The sequence below is a fragment of the Salvia hispanica genome, chromosome 3 (assembly GCF_029641045.1).
Source record: "Salvia hispanica isolate PSC_SH4W2 chromosome 3, Shi_PSC_v1, whole genome shotgun sequence".
Classification (NCBI taxonomy): Eukaryota; Viridiplantae; Streptophyta; class Magnoliopsida; order Lamiales; family Lamiaceae; genus Salvia; species Salvia hispanica.
This window is the reverse complement of record NC_142694.1, coordinates 55,690,915-55,705,965: the sequence shown is the minus strand read 5'-3', so window position 1 is coordinate 55,705,965 and position 15,051 is coordinate 55,690,915. Positions and strand designations below refer to the sequence as shown.

General features: G+C 37.4%; 4 protein-coding genes across 6 annotated transcripts; 3 read left to right on the top strand and 1 right to left on the bottom strand.

Moving 5' to 3' along the window:
* Positions 1-1,291: 1,291 nt before the first annotated feature.
* Positions 1,292-4,490, top strand: LOC125210403 (calcineurin B-like protein 4). Of its 3 annotated transcripts, none has more exons than XM_089069038.1 (8): positions 1,292-1,626; positions 1,699-1,781; positions 1,891-1,923; positions 2,017-2,125; positions 2,223-2,275; positions 2,506-2,586; positions 2,747-2,859; positions 2,940-3,065. In XM_089069038.1, exons 1-8 carry the CDS (start codon positions 1,554-1,556, stop codon positions 2,959-2,961), a joined length of 567 nt encoding a protein of 188 aa, XP_088925164.1. In that variant the 5' UTR covers positions 1,292-1,553; the 3' UTR covers positions 2,962-3,065. The 3 variants fall into 3 exon arrangements, with proteins under 3 accessions (XP_088925164.1, XP_088925163.1, XP_088925162.1); XM_089069037.1 differs by lacking the exon at positions 2,940-3,065 and adding an exon at positions 4,352-4,490 and having other exon boundaries at positions 1,293-1,626; positions 1,864-1,923; XM_089069036.1 differs by having other exon boundaries at positions 1,296-1,626; positions 1,864-1,923.
* On the top strand, positions 4,406-6,489 carry LOC125210765 (phosphatidylinositol 4-kinase gamma 4-like). The gene is made up of 2 exons (XM_048110349.2): positions 4,406-5,761; positions 5,829-6,489. The coding sequence occupies exons 1-2, from the start codon at positions 4,406-4,408 to the stop codon at positions 6,204-6,206; spliced, it is 1,734 nt and encodes a 577-aa protein (XP_047966306.1). The 3' UTR covers positions 6,207-6,489.
* A 3,672-nt stretch (positions 6,490-10,161) lies between these two features.
* Positions 10,162-10,847, top strand: LOC125216483 (uncharacterized). Its single transcript, XM_048118197.2, has one exon. The coding sequence runs from the start codon at positions 10,194-10,196 to the stop codon at positions 10,734-10,736; it is 543 nt and encodes a 180-aa protein (XP_047974154.1). The 5' UTR covers positions 10,162-10,193; the 3' UTR covers positions 10,737-10,847.
* Positions 10,848-11,582: 735 nt separating this feature from the next.
* Positions 11,583-14,550, bottom strand: LOC125215414 (alpha/beta-Hydrolases superfamily protein). Its single transcript, XM_048116822.2, has 3 exons — positions 14,386-14,550; positions 13,502-13,632; positions 11,583-12,810 (listed from the first exon to the last, which is right to left on the bottom strand). Exons 2-3 carry the CDS (start codon positions 13,600-13,602, stop codon positions 11,841-11,843), a joined length of 1,071 nt encoding a protein of 356 aa, XP_047972779.2. The 5' UTR covers positions 13,603-13,632; positions 14,386-14,550; the 3' UTR covers positions 11,583-11,840.
* Positions 14,551-15,051: the final 501 nt, after the last annotated feature.

The following is a 15,051-nucleotide window of genomic DNA, read 5'->3' as shown; positions in this document are numbered from 1 at the left end:
TTACTACTAGTTTTCACCAAGTCGAGTTGAGATAGGGCAATATTGTCTGAGAGGCCTATACCGACAACCTTAGCATCTCAAGCATGGTGAGCTCGTGAGCAAAATAATAAAAAATTGAATATTCGATCCAAATCAAACCAAAATTTGATATCAGTTCGTTCTTTTTTATTTTTTTATTATTCGATTCGATTAAAAAACGAAAAATCGAATTTTGTTTTGACATTATATAGTACTATATTATACTTTAAAAAAACTCTATTTGGATCGATTTATACCAATAAATGTAATAATAATTTGAAAACAAAAATGTTTAGATTTGTTAATTGTTGATACGGTAGTAATTTTTTTTTAACTATAGAATATTTTTTTTTATTTTTCGGTTTTTTGGATATATTGTGCAATTTCGGTTTTTTGGGTTCGACTTTTGTAGTTTGGAGTTTGGTTTTTAGGATTTTTTGGATATATTTATGCAAATTTTGGTTTTCCATTCCGATCGATTTTCATAATTCATATTTTGGTTTTTCAGGTTTGATTATCGGATAATTCGGTTTAGTTTGGTTACCATTTTCATAAAATTTTGATTTTTCAATTCGTTTTGTTTCGGTTTAACCTAAAAAACAAAACAAAACCCAAGTTCTCACCCTTAGGTCTAGCCGACTAGTTATAATGCTATCATAACAGATTAGGTAGCAAACTCAAGAGGGCTTTTATTTAAGAAGGACTTAGCATGTAGCAAGATGGGTTAAAAGCTCCCCTCCAATTTCCACACATACATATATCATTTATTTGTTTTAATTTATTATAAAATATCCCTACTTTTATATTTAAATTTTGCTCATGTATATTTTTGTCCCATTCGTCGTCTAGGTCTAGTCCACCCCAACATAAAAAATAATTAGTACTACTACTCCATTGTAAAAGAGATTTGGATGCAAAAATGAAGGCGATTACCCTCCTCAGAGTCCTCGCTCTCACTAGATTACAAAAGTTATATTATGCATTAATTTACTATATTTGACAAAGTATGTGTGCACTTTCAAATTTCTTATTTAGAAAAGCCAACTTTGATTTACAAAATCAAACTTCCGACATAAGGCATATATTTTATGCTTGAGAGTTGGAATCAAGGCGCTGTGGAGCGACTACGTTCGATGTTAGTGCTCCTACATCTCCTCTTATTTTTATTTATTTTTAACAAAAACCAAAAGCCACGAAGCACCTGATTCTACTTCTATTTTCACTAAGCCTCCGAATATAGTTGAAGCATATTTTATCTGATCATTCCTCTGTCAACCCCCGAACCACGACTTCGCTTCGTATTTTAACGACTGATTTTTAAAGTTGCGGACAGACCAAAATTTATGAATTTTTCGACCATTCTTCGTACTACTTATTAATACTCTACACGTTTGACAAGCACTTTATCTACGATTGATTTTAAGTTAGTTACAGAAGGAACATTTTTATTTGATCACATCACCATAAAATTATATAATGTGGTATTTAAAAGAAGGGCACGCAATTGGAGTCTCTCTCTAGGCTCTAGAGTGTTAATGGGTTGTTTTTGCAGCAAGCAACGGCCACAGATATTTGAAGATCCATCTCTTCTCGCCTCTCAATCAAGATGTAATGGAGTATTATTTGTTTATTTTCTCATCATTATTTTATTCATTTATTCTATTAAATTTGCAACTGCAGTTACACCTAAAGAGGTCAAAAAACTGAATGAGCTATTCAGAAAACTCGGCAGCACATTAGTCGACGATGGCTTCCTCAATAGAGTAATTTGTTCATAAATTTTCTATATTGTTTAATCCCACGAATTATTACTATAAAATTCCATTTTTCATTTCTTTATTATAGGATGAATTTAAACTCGGATTGTTTCAGGACAGCAAGCAGCAGTCTGTTATTGCAGATCGGGTTCGTTATTAAGTACTACTATCATTTTATTTGATATGTGTGTATATACATATAGCCTTTTATTTACTAAATTATCCAACCATATATTTTCAGTTGTTTGATATGTTTGACTCGAAGCACGATGGCGTGATAGATTTCGGAGAGTTCATCAGATGTTTGAGCATTTTCCATCCTGACACGCCTCAAGAAGAGAAAGCTGTCTGTATGGATTTAAATATAGTAGCAGTAATTTATTTTAATATTTTCAATTTCAACTATATATCGCCATGCAACAACATTTTAATTTTCTATTGCTACAGTTGCTTTCCATTTGTACGATATAGGACAAACTGGCTACATAGAAAAGGATGAGGTATGTATTTTTCATATGGATTAGGCATTTAGGCTGCAAACCCATTTGTATAATGAGAATTGCCAAATATAGAGATTTAAAAAAAAAAAAAATCAAGCCAAGATTACATTTTCATTCAATAAAGTATTGAATTCAATGCAGTAAGTTGAAAATTTTTAAAAAGCCAGTAGTACTCATTTTTACGTGTCTGTTTGCTTTCAAGATTTTCTAACTAGCCTATTGGGGATAAGGTGAAGGAGATGATCGTGGAATTACTACATGAATCGAGCTTGATTTTGACTGATGACATCATTCAATCTATAATAGACAAGGTATGAGGTCCCACAAACACACTTTCTTGTTCTAATTTCATCCTTTCATTTTTATCTAATCGTAAAAATTTGAATTTTAGTCATGCATTGAGATTTAATTATTTATTGATCACTATTTAAGTAAAATATTGTTTATTAGTAGTGATTTTTATGTGTGTAGACATTTGAGGAAGTGGACACAGAGAGAGATGGGAAGATAGATATAGAAGAGTGGAAAGAATTTGCAGCCCGGAAACCATCTTTGTTGAGGAACATGACAATTCCCTTCTTAAAGTAATTAATCTCTTTTATTATGCTTTTACTTATCTTAATTCATTCACTGATGAACTAATATGATTCAACTATTTATGCAGAGATTTGTCGATGACATTTTGATGAAAGATGAGCACGTATTTAAGGGTGTTTAACTGTCTAATGTATTCATACAAATTAAACTAGAGAACAAAACATACATAAATATAAGTACTACTATTCCTTTATATCTTTTCATGGATTTTATATGGAAAAATCAAATTCCCATTATATTTCACTTCTATGTTGTATAGTTGAGTTTGTCACGCTAAATTCATACCGTACCGATCGAATTACAATTTTTTAAGAATATTATATAATGTAAAATTAATACTAAAATTTTACCCCGTCCGCGAATAGGTGTCTCGGCTCACTTTTACCATAAATGATAATAGGGTCTCACCTTCCACTAACTCATTTTACTCACATTTTATTTAAAACTAATATATACAAGTGAGACTCTTAGTCTACTAACTTTTTTTCACCCACTTTTTTTAATATTTCTTAAAACTCGTAGTGCTGATGGCGGACGGAGGAAGTAGCACGTAAAACTCAAACCCAATCAGATCTCCACTTTTTAATAATTGAAATAATACAAAACAGTTTATTGAGAAGGAGATATGGATAATTAGTGGCAGTTTAACTAATCTTATTTTTGTCGCTTATAATGAGACCACTAAACATTTGCTGAAAATCAAGTCATATGAAATGAACACATAGCTAAAGCAACGGCTATAATTCAGCTCCACTTCTCCCCCCATCCATTTTCGATAATTTAGCTCCACCTTCGAAATCGCTCCTTCATGAATCTCGCACATTTATATACTTTTTTCTCTCGAGAATCCATGCCCGAATGAGGCAAATTCTGCCCAGGATTTAAAAAATCACTTTTCCACTAGCTCCGTAAAATGCAGAGGAATTGAAACGGAAGTTTAATTCCTCTGCAATTTTATGCCACCGTCGATTTTGAATTTCGATTCATCCCCTTTTTGTTATTAACAAAATTTTACAAAAATATATTAATATTTCCTCACATGCGTTCAATCTCATTACAAATATACACAAGTAGCAATTGTGTAGCCTAAATTTTCTTTTTGGGTTGGAGGGGAGTCTTGATTGTTGAAGGAAAGCTGCAGCATAGCTTTCAAGTCTCTCCCTCCGAGGTAATTTCAACCAATTTTCAAGTTATGATATACTAGTAGTACTACTTTTTTTCCCTATTAATTAGGTTATTGGACTGTAGGGGCATTTTGATGTTTTACTATTTTGTTATGCATTTATGTTAGTTAGTTTAAGTTATTGGCATATGATTGTTTTGATTTCTGATGAACTCTCTATTTATCAAAATTTGGAAGAGGAAATGGAGTGAAATTCAGCAGGAGAGTTATCCGATTTGCTTTGAGTTTTGATCAATTGGTGTGGTGTTCTATGCATTTTGTGATGTAGCATTGATGGAATGCTGTTGTGAATTTAGGAAACCCGAAGATTAAGGCTACAGATTATCAAGTAACTATAGATACATAACAAAATGGCTGCTGTAGACGTTGCTTTGAGTCCAGTCTTGGAAGGGAGAGCACGGTATGGTGATGGTTTCAAGGACCGACTCGATCTGTGCACTAGTGAATCCATCGAGATCTACATCACCGTTGGGGGTTCCATGACCCCCATGCGCGTGATGGAGTCTGATTCCATTGCATCAGTGAAGCTTAGGATACAGACATGTAACGGTTTTGCAGTGAAGAGGCAGAATCTAGTTTTTGAAGGCAGGGTGCTCTCAAAGACTGATTCTCTTGTCAAAGATTACGGCATCTCAGATGGGAATGCCTTGCATTTGGCGCTGAGGATCTCGGATCTTCTGCTGATCAATGTTAGCACGGCAAATGGGGAAGAATTCAAGTTCCAAGTGGATAGGCACAGGAACGTAGGGTATCTAAAGCGTAGGATTGCTAACAAGGGGAAAGGAGTTCATGATGTAGATTCGGACATATTCTGTCACGGAGAGAAGCTCCATGACAATGATAGGCTAATCAGTGATCTAAGTAACAATGGCGATGCTGTCATTCACTTGGTGGTGCACAAGTATGCTGAGGTTTGGAGCAAGGCCGTTGAGAGAGACCTCGAGCTCTCCATTGCCACTCCAAATTTGAACAAGGGGGTGGATGAGGAGAAGGACAAGGATAGGATGGTTTTATCAAGGTCATTGCTAGGCCAAGATTTCTTCTTGAAACCAGATATAGTGAATTCATGTGTCCAGTTCCCACACTTCTTGTGGGAGATGGTGCAGTCTGTCTCAGACGGGTTAGCCCAAGGCAAACAGCCAGCTAGGTCATCTGAGGGCATGGGCGGAACTTACTTCATGCAAGATGCTGCGGGAGATAAGTATGTCGCAGTCTTTAAGCCCGTAGATGAGGAGCCTCTGGCCTTAAACAACCCTCAAGGCCTGCCCCCTTCACATGATGGACAAGGGCTGAAGAGGGGCACCCGAGTTGGGGGAGGCGCGTGGAGGGAGGTGGCAGCGTATATCCTGGACCATCCAGTTGAGGGTCCTCAGTCGTTGTTTCGTACAGAAGTTGGTTTTGCTGGAGTGCCCCCTACAGTGATGGCGCAGTGCCTGCACAAAGGGTTTAACCACCCGAATGGATTTGATTGGTCCAGTGAGCATACTAAGACTGGATCATTACAGATGTTTAGGAAGAATCATGGAAGCTGTGAAGACATGGGCCCTCGGGATTTCCCTGTCGATGAAGTCCACAAGATCTCTGTCCTTGACATAAGAGTAGCCAATGCTGACAGGCACGCCGGAAACATCTTGCTACACAAAGATCCGGGAAACGGAAGAATAACCCTGATTCCGATTGATCATGGCTACTGCTTGCCTGAAAATGTACTACTCTTTCCTTTTCAAACACTAAAATCTTGTAAATAGACTCACATTTTGATCTTGGCTGCAGTTTGAGGACTGCACGTTCGACTGGCTATACTGGCCACAAGCCCGACAACCATTCTCCAGGAAGACATTGGACTACATAAAATCACTTGATGCTGAGAAAGACTTAGCAACCCTCAAAGTCTATGGATTGGATCTTTCCCCTGAAAGTGCTCGTACGCTCCGTATCTCCACCATGCTTCTGAAGAAAGGGGTGGACAGAGGTCTCACGCCTTTCGCAATAGGAAGCATCATGTGCAGAGAGAGCTTGAACAAGAAATCTGTGATAGAGGAGATTGTGCACGAGGCAGAGGACGCCGTGCTCCCAGGAATGAGCGAGGCTGCGTTTCTTGAAGCCGTATCCGATGTCATGGATTCGACACTTGACAAACTCCTTCAGTAATATTAAACTGAGGATTTTTGAAGTTCATATAATAGCTATATAACCGAAGTTTGGGTGCCTACAACAAAGAGAAAGTCTCTCTTTGGGCCTTTTGGTTAGTTGGTTCTAACTAAGTTTTCTTTCCTTATGTGTGGTCAGTTGCATTCAACAGGAGCCACACAATTATGAAATAAGATTGTGTTTATAGTTTTATTAGATTTATGGTTGTTGTTAAACATAACCAATCTCTCTCTTTGATTGTATTACAGTCATTTTTTAGAGAGAAATCGATTGAATTTTTATTGATTGATTGTAACACTATTACACATCCTGTTATATAGGATTACAATTTACAAATGTGTTGTAAAGGAAAGTAATGTAAAAGGAAAGTACATCAATACAATTATTTGGTTTTTTATTAGACTCTAATTCTTGAATTACCGATACTCAACTTGCCAAGACCTTCTGCAAAGTTTTTAGAATTGCCTAGTTGGATGTGACCTCCTATCAATTGGATTATCAACATGATCCGCATATGTATGGCCATGGTGTCTATTCTCTCAAACATTGTCTACCTAAAATGTAATTAATCAACGACTGTACATGATATTTTTAAGGTCGAGAATAGAGAAGAAAAAATTAATGGAGTTTACAAAAATATATAAATGCGTTCCATGCCTTTGGGAGCATTTCAGTCCAAATATGTTTTAAAAAAGTGAAAAGGGGAAGGAAAAAAAAACGTGATTACATCAAAGTCTAGGAATTTCACAAGATTTGAAGTCCAGAGACTAAAACGGCTTAAGCTCCGAAGTCCAGGGACTATTTATATAGTTCACTGTAAACTATTATTTCCATCGTACCATAAATCATTGTCACGCTTGAGTGATAAAAGATTTTAAGAGATGTTTTTTTTTAATGTTAAGTGGATAGAATTTTTTTTATATATATATTGATGTAAGAGGGAACTTTTTCTTAAAAGGAAAATGTGACACCTTCTGCAGAACAAACTAAAAAAGAAAATACGACATCTATTTTGAGACAAAGGAAATATATATTTTTTAAATTTGTTGATGGTGTGACTACTAGTACTCCTTTGGTGCCCAGGCTAATTTTGATCTGACATGAGTTTTAATAAATTATTTGATGTTGTGAAGAAAAAATAGAAAAATTAGCTATTGGAACGTAGACTCCACTATTATATAGTAGTACTATTAGTTTTTTAATATAATAAAAGTGTAATGATTTAGTTGAATGGTATGACCATATACCTAAAATAAGAAAGAGTAAATAAAATAATTAAATTACTGAGGTCGCGAAATGACAAAATAAAACATTTTTTTCACGAATGAATTGTAGTAATATCAAATGGTTATAGTAATTTTGGGTAGTTTTATCTATGATAATATTCTCATGAAGCTATAATCAAGTGTATTTTTACACTCCGTATCCTTCAAAGTTTAATGTAATTTATGAGATTTAGCATTAATGTGTTAATTCATGAGATTTAGCATTAATATTTAACACACTAGTGACAATCTCTCTTCTTTTTTTTAAAATAATTTTAAATTTAAAAATCACGTCACGGAGGAACCTCACTACCGCTTGATCAACTCTAACAAATACACTATCGACATTTTGATGCAACAATACATAATATAGTACTCCCTCCGTTCCATAGTAACGGAGGTGTTTCTTTTCGGCACGAAGATTAAGAAAAATTGTGTTAGGTGAGTTAAGTAAAGGGAGAATAAAGTGGAAATTGAAAAAGGTAGAGAGATGAAGATAGAAAAAAGTAAGAGAGAGTAAAGTAGGTGTGGAAAAATGTGTTGACTTTTACTAAAAAGAGAAATGACTCTATTACTATGGAACGTACCAAAATAACAAAATTACTCTATTAGGGCTCGTCTGGTAGCCCGTAAATGGCATGAAACACCATTCTTCCCCTTCTTTTCCATCGTTTGGTAGCACATACACCATTCCAGCGACCCGGTATACATTCGTCGGGTTTCACGGCTACATCTACTCTTATCAGCGCAAGTGTGTCAACACTATCAGAGTGAGGAGTGGTATTAGTTTTTGGCTTTCACCGATTATGCTGAAAGGAAGCTACTTGTACCAATTTGCCCTCATTTGGCGGTAATTACTTGCGTTTTGTGAACCCCAGAAGGTGAAATTTGGTCGTTGTTGTTGTGTAATTCTACACTCGCCGGCGTCGGACTCTTTTCAATTCTGGTTCCTTCGCACTACCTTCATCCGTGTATGTCAAATTGTCCATTTTTGGGTTCGATCTGTTGGCTGTGAATATGAATTTGGTGTTGATGTTTGAATTTGGGTCTGATTTGAACAAATTTGACTCTGCATCTATAGCTTTACAATTTGCACAGCCGAATTGCATTGTTTAGGAGCTCAATCTGTTGGGGAATGTTTTGCATATGCGAATTGTGTGTGGTTGTGATGTTGCATTCTTTCTGAATTTGTGCCAATTTTGCGAATTTGTGCTCGATAAGTATGGGTTGCAGAGTTTATTTCGTCCTGCATCCTCCAATGTTAATTAATATTATGATAGCTTAGTTACCGTTATGTGCTGCCGTTTTAGTTCGAGTTTGCGCTTATGTGGATTGCGATCTGTTGGTTTTAGATTAGAAAATGTTATTTTGTCGTAGTTCCTTGCTTCTGTCCTTTGAGCAAAGTTTGAAATTTTGCATATATATTTCAGTTTGTCATGAATAATTGATTTGGGACAGCCTCAAAAAATGTTACTCCAATTAGATATTGTGCTTTTATGTTGCTGTTCCTAAATTTGGAGTTGAGAATTGATTATTTTTGTCTTGATTCCAGTGGTTGTGAATTCGGTAATTTCAGTTTACCATCTATACTAGCGTTCCTAGTTCCACCAAGGTAGTCGCTCTGTGATGGAGGAAGGAAGGGGAAGAATCTACCTTGAAATTAGGCATTGTGCTTGGAGTGATTGGTGCAATTGTGGCGATATTGGGTGTTTTGGGGCTGTTGATTATTGTTATTTACAGAAGGCTGCAGAGGAAAGGGCTTGATGAATTCAGAAGTGAGAGTTTTGTGATGGAGAAAGGCTCTCGTTTGGGAAGTAAGCATCAATCCTAGTTAAATGAATTGTGTTTTAGTCTATTTTTTATCTATGAAATGAGTTTGGTGTTTGCACTTTTAATCAGGGCATGTTCCGCAGCCGATGAGGATGGCATCGATAGGGCGGCCCCCGTACCATAAGTTCACACACGAGGACATGGAGGAGGCGGCGAACAACTTTGATCCATCCAATCTAGTGGAAGAAGGGCAGGTATGTGTACATATTACTCTGTGTCACTCTGTGCTTGTGTTGAATAGTAGTATGATGTTTTGTGTGAATTATGGGAAAAAATGTTGATGAGCATCTATATAAAGGAAGGCTGAGAGATGGATCTGTGGTGCTTGTGAAATGCCTGCTGTAACGGAAGCATTCTCCTCAAGCTCTGCAGCACCACATGGAGGTGAAGTCCAAGTTGAAGCACTGGCATTTGGTGAGGTGCTAGGCCACTGCATTGTCCCACCAAATTGGAACCTGCGTCGATAACTAAATCATCAAGGAGAGGGGTAGTTTAGTCACGGTCGATTTTGTTTCCTTCATTCTCCATTTCAACCAAACGCTGGAAATTGGGTCAAACTTCTACATGGCTGAACCAAACACTCTACAATTCTATCCACCAAATCATGAAATCCCATTTACTATAAACCCATGTTAAATATTTTACTACCTACGAAACGCACAACTTCGATTCAAATCTAGTCCCCCATAATGCATATTTTTAATTCATATTCATTTATTCCTAAAATATCTTAAATAACAAATTATTTTGTTAAAACATAAAACTAAGAATATAAATTAAAAAGAAGAAATGATCTAAAATCCAAACGTGAGGACAAAACGAAGCTCATCAACGACAAAAATCAAGCAACTTCAGCATAAACACACTATCTCTCTCTCTCTTCTCATCTGAAATGGGGAAACCGCCTCCTCCGATCCACAAACGCCCCAGCGGGCGCACGAACCTAGCCTCGTGCATCGTAGCCACAATCTTCCTCATCTTCGTGGTCATCATCGCCTGCATAATCTACCTCACAATCTTCAAACCCAAAGACCCCTCCCTCGCAGTCAACTCCGTGACTCTCCCGGCCTTCTCCGCCGCCAACTCCTCCGTCAGCTTCACCTTCTTCCAATACGTGACCGTCACCAACCCCAACCGCGCCGCCTTCGCCCACTACGACAGCTCCATCCAGCTCCTCCACGCCGCCCGCCAGGTGGGCTTCCTGTTCATCCCCGCCGGCACCATCGCCGCCGGACAGACGCAGTACATGGCCGCCACATTCTCCGTCAAGTCGTTCCCGGTGGAGGAGACGGAGACCATGGAGGTGGAGTCCAGGCTGGAGATGGCGGGCCGGGTTCGGGTCCTGCATTTGTTTAATCATAACGTGGGGGCCCGCGCCGACTGCACTGTTTCGGTTTCTCTTACTGATGCCTCTGTCTTGGCCTTCCACTGTTAGTTTTCCTTTTCTTTTCTTTTTTCTTTTTTTTTAATTTCTCTCTGGGGTTTTCAATATCCGAATTGTATAAAGAATTATGGATTTTGGTTATTTTAGGAAAGTTAAGTCTGAGTGGTGCCTTGTTTGCGGAATCAATTCGATTTTATTTTGCTTATTGAGAATTTTCGATTTTTGGAAGTGATTAGTTTAGCAAATCAGAGAAGAGCACAAGCCAGAAATCAGGCAGCATTTGAAAAAGGTCACACATTCAAAGAGAAGAGGAGCGGAGCGTTTTTTCGGATTTAATGGATTATCCAATATTTAAAAAGTATTTTGAGTGCGAGTGAGACGGTAATTATTATGCAATGGAAAAAGCGGGAATAGAAGCAATACTAGTCGAATACACTTGAAAACAAAAGCACAAAATAAACAACAAAATGACAAGCGCTTAACAAATACGAACACATATACCAAAAAGAAAATAAGTTCTTACTAATAATACATCATGTAGTAATCAAATTTGAAAGTTTTAAAAAGAAAGCTCTTTGTGTGGAAACTTCATTGTTTTAGAAAATCGTGGAGTATATATTTTTATAATTTTATTCTTATGGAATACATAATGGTGATCAGATACAATAAAAACTCATTGCAATTGATCCTACTGAAGTACAAGTACAAAGTTCATAAAGTGGAAAATTAGGTAGAGAACCCCAAACCCAATCACATTTACATTAAATAATCCAAGCAATTATCAAAATAAAAAGTAACAGTAATTTTTAAGAGCACGATGACTCAACCCTGAACATAACGCATTTTAGTCACAAATTTGAACTAGATTTTTTTTTATAATTTTCACCATATTAAAACTAGCAAGAATGGTCAAAGTCGATGAGCAAAAGATGTGGACCTAATTTAGGTGGTGACCAAGCTGCAGAAGAGGCAGAGGTGGAGGTGGTGGTGGGGGGTCCTAATTTTTACATCGACAATCACCACTAGGGACTACATTGTCTCCGCCACCTCGAAATACGAGAAATCACACGAGATCCTCTAATACAAATCAATACAGTACACTCATATTTCAAGAAATTAATTTAACAAATCAAAGGAATGGAAGCAGGGATTTATCTAACTAAAGGTGTACGTCTTGGTTTCAGACTGAAGATCACTTCTCCACCACTGATGGATCCCATGAGCTTCTTTGAAGTCTCTGGCTGCAGCCTTATTCACAGTCACGTGCGCCGACGGAATGAGATGCGGCGGCTCCTCTGACTGCTTCCCAAACGCGTTCAACACGAGTCCTCCGATGGAGTGCTGCGTCGCCAGCCTCTCAATCTCTCCGGCTCCCATATCCTCCATCCGTTTCCTGTGCTCGAAGTATCCTACGTACTCCGCGCAGATGTGGTCGGCCGGGTTCACAAACAGATGCGGCAGCCACGTGGCCAAGGAAACGAATGTGCCGCCAGAACGATTAGCTTGGTTGTTGCTTTTCATGGCAAGAGCTAGTCCTGCAGTGATAACGCTGCCTGCAAACCGGAGGCCGTGCTTCACTTTCTTGTCCTTGATCCGCTCGATCGGGGCAGAAAAGAACGGCGAGTTGAACAAGAAGGCGTCGAGGAGAACACCACTCTTTGCCATGTTCTTTCCGGCGAGCAACGCCATGGCAGCTCCGAGGGAATGTCCGGCTATCCAGATGTTGCTGCTTCCGAACGTCGCAACCACATGACGAACGGCTTGTATAGCTATCTCAAACCGAGAAGTTTGGTGCAGCCCGTTCCGTATGATGTGGATGTCAAGTTCAAGGTCCCTCATGAATGCGTCTCCTTTGGTTATGGTCCCTCGAAAGGCAACAACGTAGCGTGGAGCTTGAGCCTGATGTTGGTCATCCGGAGATGTCGAACTGAGTTTATATATGGCACCAAAAATGCAAGAATCAGCATCGTCGATAAGCTGCCTGTATAACTCAAAATTGAAAGCCTTCCACCACAGAGGCGCAAGCGCTTGGTCCCCCTCTCGCTTCTCTTGGCGGTCTCGTTCCAAAATATAAACAGCCTGAACCAAACTAGCTGCAACAGACCTCCGGTGACACGGATTTGTCCTGCAAAATGCGGCTATAAGAATCATGGCAATTCATTTAAACTAGAGATGGCAATTCAAGCTCAATACAAACAATTTCTATAAGCCATTACAAATAAGGTACCACAATGCAACAGAGGTCAATTTAGACTTATCCAACTCTTTCCCAATGCTAAAAATCATCAATTCTTCAAAACCTAGAATCAGAATTCTATAGCCTAGTCCAACTCTTTCTCAATGCTACAAATCTTTAATTCTTGAAAACCTAGAATTGGTATTCTCTATAGGATAGTTCAACTCTTACACAAATTATGAGTCGATGTTATTGAACCTCAGTTCCTCAGCAGTTCATAGAATGAGAAATCTAGACCAGAGGAGAAAAATAAAAGGTGGCAAAAGAATATGCTACTCAGTCAAATTATAAGAAGGGTTGTTATAATGCTTCGACAAGAGGTAGAAACATTAGCTGGAAGCATACAGAGCAGAACTGGTAAGAGAGAGCAATATCATATCTTAACTGGTATCTATCTCCACCTACAGAACTGACAAAGAACAAGATGCGCTAGAATGCTTCGTTGTGCTTGATATCAAAAGAAAATACGAGCATCTTTAAGTCTAGAGAAAATAAATAAGCCCTCAAGCTCTTTTCAGTACGTGAGAAACACATTTGCGACAATGAATCTTGTAAACCTAAAACCAAGTTGAGATCTTACCAATCAACTGTTGTCAGGTACACAGGTCCGGAAAGATCAAAATTTTCCCTTTCTGATATGGGAGATTCCGAAACTTTAACAATAGCCGTTTCTGATGCCATAACCCGTTATACTACAATCTCTCATAAATCCTGCATGAATTGCAACAAACAAGACATGTAAACTATTTGATGCAAAGAGGCACATTAAACTAAAATATTTTCAATCAAGCACATGATGATCAACATGAAAGCAGCCAAAATGTAGAATAAGAGTGTAGCCTTTTTGCTAATTCTTCACTACAACCAAAAGGAGAGGGAAGAATAAGCAGAAATAAACTGATGTTAACAAGGACAGGAAAAGAAAGTTGTTGATTTCAAGTTTGTAATGCATCAGAAACTGAACAAAAGTGAAACTAGTATAATTGTATTCCCTCAAATCATACGAATATGCTTGGAAATACAGAAGATAATAAATTCATATACAAACTTATATTCCCTCAAAATATAGATAAAACAGAAGTAGCTATTTTTCTTTTGAGAAATAAGATTAAAATTTACAGAAGAAGCATACTGTAAAAATAGTAAGGCCTCGTTAAAGGAGATGTTCGAGAAAATTCCAACCCAGATAAATAAAGAGCCTAAATCATACCAAAGAAAATGGGGAAATACAAAAAAATAGCCCAGTCAAAGAGTTGATAGTGCATTTTCTCTGTTACGAGCAATGATACATCAAAAGAGAATCACATTTCTGTTTACTTGGACAGCATTGATACCTAAATCAACAACCACAGCTATTGATAATGAATTGTAAAAGGAATTACAAGATGTAGAAACAGAAATTTTGAAATTTCAGATCTGTGCTAGGGCTAAAATTAGGGAAAATGCAGGAACCAGAAAGAGCACCTTGAAGATCGCGGTTGTGATTCGCAGCAGAAGTGAAGAGAATACGTGAATCTAGTATCGGTGTTTGTTGATCTAGAAATGAAAATGAAGTGAGAGAGGTGAGGAGGTGAAGTGTCGCAGTCGTACAATATTTAAGGAATTGATTTCTTCTGCACAGGATTTTGATTTTACATCAGCAAGAGCGGTATTAATAACACAATTATATCATCAACTTTAATTAATTACTCTGTAGAATGGTCAAATTGCCATTACGAGGTTCCTGAATACTCCTATATGGACTAATTTGGTAATAAAACAAACGATGTCGTTTCTCTAAATTAAGACGACAACGTTTATGGGGTACGTCAAAACGCAGAAATTAAAAATTTCTAACTACTTCTTTTCTGCATCTCTGATCTCAACTCATATTTTTCTTTTCTCACGTTATCATTTTCCTTAATTTCAGTCACACCACAAATCCATAATTCATAACTCTCCTTATATATCTATTTTGACAAATTTAATTTTAATTTTTTTAATTATCAAACTAATTTATAAATAACAAATGATTTCATTAAATTTTGTAAAAATTACATTAATTGTGGGAGATGATGTAGCTAGGAGTTGAAAGTTTGAATTAAAAATATAAATTCACCCCAATATTCCTTACGGTTGTAGCGGCGCGGC

Bases quoted from the DNA above. Each gene is read 5' to 3' on its own strand.
- LOC125210403 (XM_089069036.1), top strand. From the start codon at position 1,554: ATGGGTTGTTTTTGCAGCAAGCAACGGCCACAGATATTTGAAGATCCA. The intron at 2,126-2,222 runs GTATGGATTTAA...CTATTGCTACAG, and splicing joins TCAAGAAGAGAAAGCTGTCT to TTGCTTTCCATTTGTACGAT. The intron at 2,587-2,746 runs GTATGAGGTCCC...TTATGTGTGTAG, and splicing joins TTCAATCTATAATAGACAAG to ACATTTGAGGAAGTGGACAC.
- LOC125210765 (XM_048110349.2), top strand. From the start codon at position 4,406: ATGGCTGCTGTAGACGTTGCTTTGAGTCCAGTCTTGGAAGGGAGAGCA. The intron at 5,762-5,828 runs GTACTACTCTTT...TCTTGGCTGCAG, and splicing joins GCTACTGCTTGCCTGAAAAT to TTTGAGGACTGCACGTTCGA.
- LOC125216483 (XM_048118197.2), top strand. From the start codon at position 10,194: ATGGGGAAACCGCCTCCTCCGATCCACAAACGCCCCAGCGGGCGCACG.
- LOC125215414 (XM_048116822.2), bottom strand. From the start codon at position 13,602: ATGGCATCAGAAACGGCTATTGTTAAAGTTTCGGAATCTCCCATATCA. The intron at 12,811-13,501 runs GTAAGATCTCAA...CGCATTTTGCAG, and splicing joins TACCTGACAACAGTTGATTG to GACAAATCCGTGTCACCGGA.